General features: G+C 33.5%; 1 protein-coding gene across 1 annotated transcript; it reads left to right on the top strand.

The window, feature by feature from the left end:
- The first annotated feature begins 231 nt into the window (after positions 1-231).
- On the top strand, positions 232-924 carry LOC145800321 (uncharacterized). Its single transcript, XM_082889977.1, has 2 exons — positions 232-398; positions 492-924. Exons 1-2 carry the CDS (start codon positions 232-234, stop codon positions 922-924), a joined length of 600 nt encoding a protein of 199 aa, XP_082746103.1.
- The last annotated feature ends 3,065 nt before the right edge of the window (positions 925-3,989 follow it).

Raw genomic sequence — 3,989 nt, 5'->3', positions numbered from 1 at the left:
ACAAAGGCTTTTTTCTCAGATTCAAAATAGGCGCGTGTGACGTACCGCATTTGAAGGCATTTTTAAATGCCTTTGATCATAAAACGGTGTCGTTTTAATTAAATAAATATGCGACGTTTTTAAAACGTCGTTAAATATTAATAAAAATTATGTTTAAAAAAATGCTGTTAAAAAAACTCCTCAAAAACCCTTATTTCTTGTAGTGCCCACATCTGATGAAGGCCTAAAAACATGGACAAATCTCACCTCCCTATATCTGACAATACCAATGACGATGGTGATCGTCAAGTCTTGCAAACAACTGGATTCAAAAATTGTGTCACACGACTTTTGGAGACAGGAATTCAATTTCAACCCAACATCAATGTTGTTGCTAAAGAAATTTTCCTATACATAAAGTACCTTAAGGGAGTTGTTAAAATGCCACCATTACGGATACACGAAGCTACATAATCAATCTTTCGAAATCTAATTGCGTTTGAGCAATGTAGCTTTGCCATCTCACATTGCATTGCATCATATGTCTTCCTTATGATTAGTCTCCTCAGTTCCTCACATGATGCTGAAATTCTTCATCACAAAAATATCATAAAATATGATGATTTGATTGGCAGTGGCAGTGGCATTCACGAAGATGTTGCAGTTCTCTTCAAATCTATGTGCGATGGAGTTGTTTTGAGAGATTGTTGTTTTTCCAAGTTGTGTAAGGAAGTTAACAACTACACCAGATCTTGGTTTGACTGGCGTACACTTATAGCAATTGTGAAGGTCAAGTGTCATGGATATGCTATAGTGTTTCCAAGTAAATATTTTGCTACTCCATGGACTACAATGTCACGCATTGCTGCAGTCATGATCCTCGTCTTCACTGCCATGCAAACCTATTATCTACCAGCACTTATTATCCTCAATACTAAGTTCTAGTTTATTCATGGAAAGGCGTTGCCAATGATTTGAGAAGAGAAGACTTCGATTGCCAATCTTGCAAAGAATAACATCTCTTCTTTTCACATTTTGTTTACTATCGAGTCATACTATTACTTGAATATTAACGACACTTATGGAGCACAATGATACCTTTGCAGCACTCATTATAATCAGTAAGTATAGTGTTCTAATTATTAAGGTGGTAACAAAATGCCATAGAAACATATAGTCGTCCTAGCATTACTGTTTTGGCAACAGACTGTAATTTAATTTCTTTATAATATGTTTTCAATTGTGATAATCAATTATGAGGTTTGCATTTTTTTATGTTTTTATGAAGTGCACTTTTTTCTACTTGGACTTTGTAAGGTGTGTTGAAAGTATTCAATAATTTAATTAGATTCTTAAACAAAATATTTTTCTTAATAATGCATGAGTGTGTCTGAAGCATGGTTCTAAATTGTGGTATTCAAACATGTAACAATATTGATCGTGGAGCATCAGAATCAGGAGTATCGGCCGCTACGTATCAAGAATCAATTGTTATGGTTGTGAAATTTTAAAAATTATTAACAGAAATGTACTAGCCTGTAATAGGGTGTATCCAACTCGGGACTTGAAAAAGAGTTACATAATGGCCGGTGTTTAGAACTATGGTATGAAGGAATAAACTTGAGAAGAGGGTTTCGGTTGAGAAAACCTTGAAGATGAAACAAGTATCTTAGGTCATGGGAAAGTTATTGTCATGTATGTGCTTTTTTTTTCTTTTTTTTTTTTGACAAAAAAGTGTCACGCAAGTTCCACAAGTTTCCAGCCTCGGGCTAAGACATTGCTTGAGACAATGTATAAAGATGCCAAGCCGAGGGGCGATGGATGATCAACCCCGAGTGAAAGCGTTTTGAGCCGATCCTAATCACTGAATCTACTCCTTAGGGGCTATAGTCATGTATGTTATTTGTGTCTGTTTGGACAATCTTGTTGTTCTGGCATTTTTAAGTTTTCATGCTTTGCTTTAGGTCTTTTACTGATGTAAATTGTCGAACTATTTATAGTACTGTTTTATCAATAAGGTAATTTTAATTTTTGTTGATTAAAATAAAATTAAAAGAAATCAATGTGGGCTTTTGTCTGTAACCATTAGCATTTTGGAAAAAATGATAGGTGCAAAACTTAAGAGATCAAAATGAAATTCGAAAGGAACTAGAGGTACAATTATTTAGTGTAATTTCTTTAGTTTTCTTTTTTGAGCAAAAATTGATAAAATCCACAAATGAAACATGAGCGATTTTTTTTTTTCCATCCAAAATGTAATTTATTTATTTTTTTTTTGTTGATTGATGAAAGTTAGTGGTTATTTGTTAGAATACCACCTATGGGAGTTAGCTTCCCTACACTTTGCAAAGTATCAAGCGTTTTACTACAAGAAATTTGAGTTTTGGGGTGTTCTAAAAACGTTGCTAAAAGCTTGAAAAATGCCGTAAAAAGTTAAACCGACATTTAAAATTTTCATCGCTGGTACAACCGCCACAATAGCTTTACAACATTTGAAAAATGTCGGTAAAAATATTAGACGGCGTTTTTGAAAATGTCGCTAAATCTTTAACATCCACTTCAATTTCCGTCACAAATTAACGTGTGACATCATGATGACATCATTTAGCGGCGTCTTTTTAAAAAAAAAATGCCATTTTTTTTTTGTTGGTCCTCTCCCATTTCCGAAATATAGCATAAGCTAAAGAATTAACTAGTGAAAGCAGCTTGAAAATTGAACTACGAACACAAATGGTTCAAATTCACATATCAATACACCAACCATGCATCAAGCTAATCAAAATTTTTATACATCTAATATATTGTAATCAACACATCATAAAACATTATACAAAGTTGGGGAAAAGTACATAAAAGTACTCAACTCATCTATGAACCAAATTAATTGCACATTTCATGAGATTTTTACTACACAAAATATATGTACTCTTCAATCCACACAAAATATACTCTTCAATACACGTGCTTGTTGGCATCAAACTTCTTGCGGAGCTCAGATGCCTGAAACAATCAACCATCATCGACGAAATTAGACATGGAATATATCCAAAAAAACACTGTTAGGGATAATGAAATCAGAAAGAAACAATGAACTATAAGAAAAATATATGAAAGAACAAAGATACCAAAACTGAATATATTAATGAGCTTCTCTCTTTGTGTGTGTTCGTGTTTGCACCGGTACATGTGTACATGAAACTTGGAAGAAACAAAAGCAGAAATAACATTAGTTAGACATACGCACAAACTCCATTCGTAGTCAAATCAAATCCACCATCTTCAAGCTCCCCACTTTCAGAATATGTAGGTTTTTTGTCGTCTGTATATGGTAGATCATGTAGAAGCATTGTGGCATCAATATTTGTAAGAGTTTCCAGCTCTTTCATAAGGTTAATCTCCACGTATAGACACAACCAAGTATGTGCCTGAGAAGTAGATTGTTAACATACTATGGGCAATGGTAATTAATTGCGTAATGGAATGTGCCAAGTTCAGAATGCTCAGAAAACTTCTACCTTCTGGCTAAAGCTTGTAAGCACAAGTTGATAATTCCTTAAGATCTACCAGGACCACTACAAAAAAATTAAGGTTTTAGGGACCAAAATTTAGGGACAAAATTATTTTTTAGGGATTAAATATTTTTGTTGCAAAAAAGTGTCGTTATTATATTTTTAGCAACAAAAATTAGACATAGGTGATGAATTATTATCCTTTTGGGACCTTTGTGTCTCAAAAAATAAACCATTTTGAGATCAAATTATTTTGTCCCTAAAAGTCTATTTATTAGTGATATTTTCAAAATTTGTCGCTAAGAGCCTTGTTTTGGACTTTTTCGAATGACCTTTTAGCAACTATCCTCATGACGATAGAAATTGGTCTCTAAATGTCTTTTACAACAAAATTTTCACTTTTAGAGACCAAGACATTTGGTCTCTAAAACTCTTATTTGTTGTAGTGGACCATGGCATTGGGTAATGGCTTCGTTAGCTGCTTTGACAATGGAGTTATAA

Source organism: Camellia sinensis, chromosome 10, assembly GCF_055761805.1.
Source record: "Camellia sinensis isolate YWXY chromosome 10, ASM5576180v1, whole genome shotgun sequence".
NCBI lineage: Eukaryota > Viridiplantae > Streptophyta > Magnoliopsida > Ericales > Theaceae > Camellia > Camellia sinensis.
The sequence above is the reverse complement of the archived record's forward strand: the minus strand, read 5'-3'. Positions and strand labels throughout refer to the sequence as shown.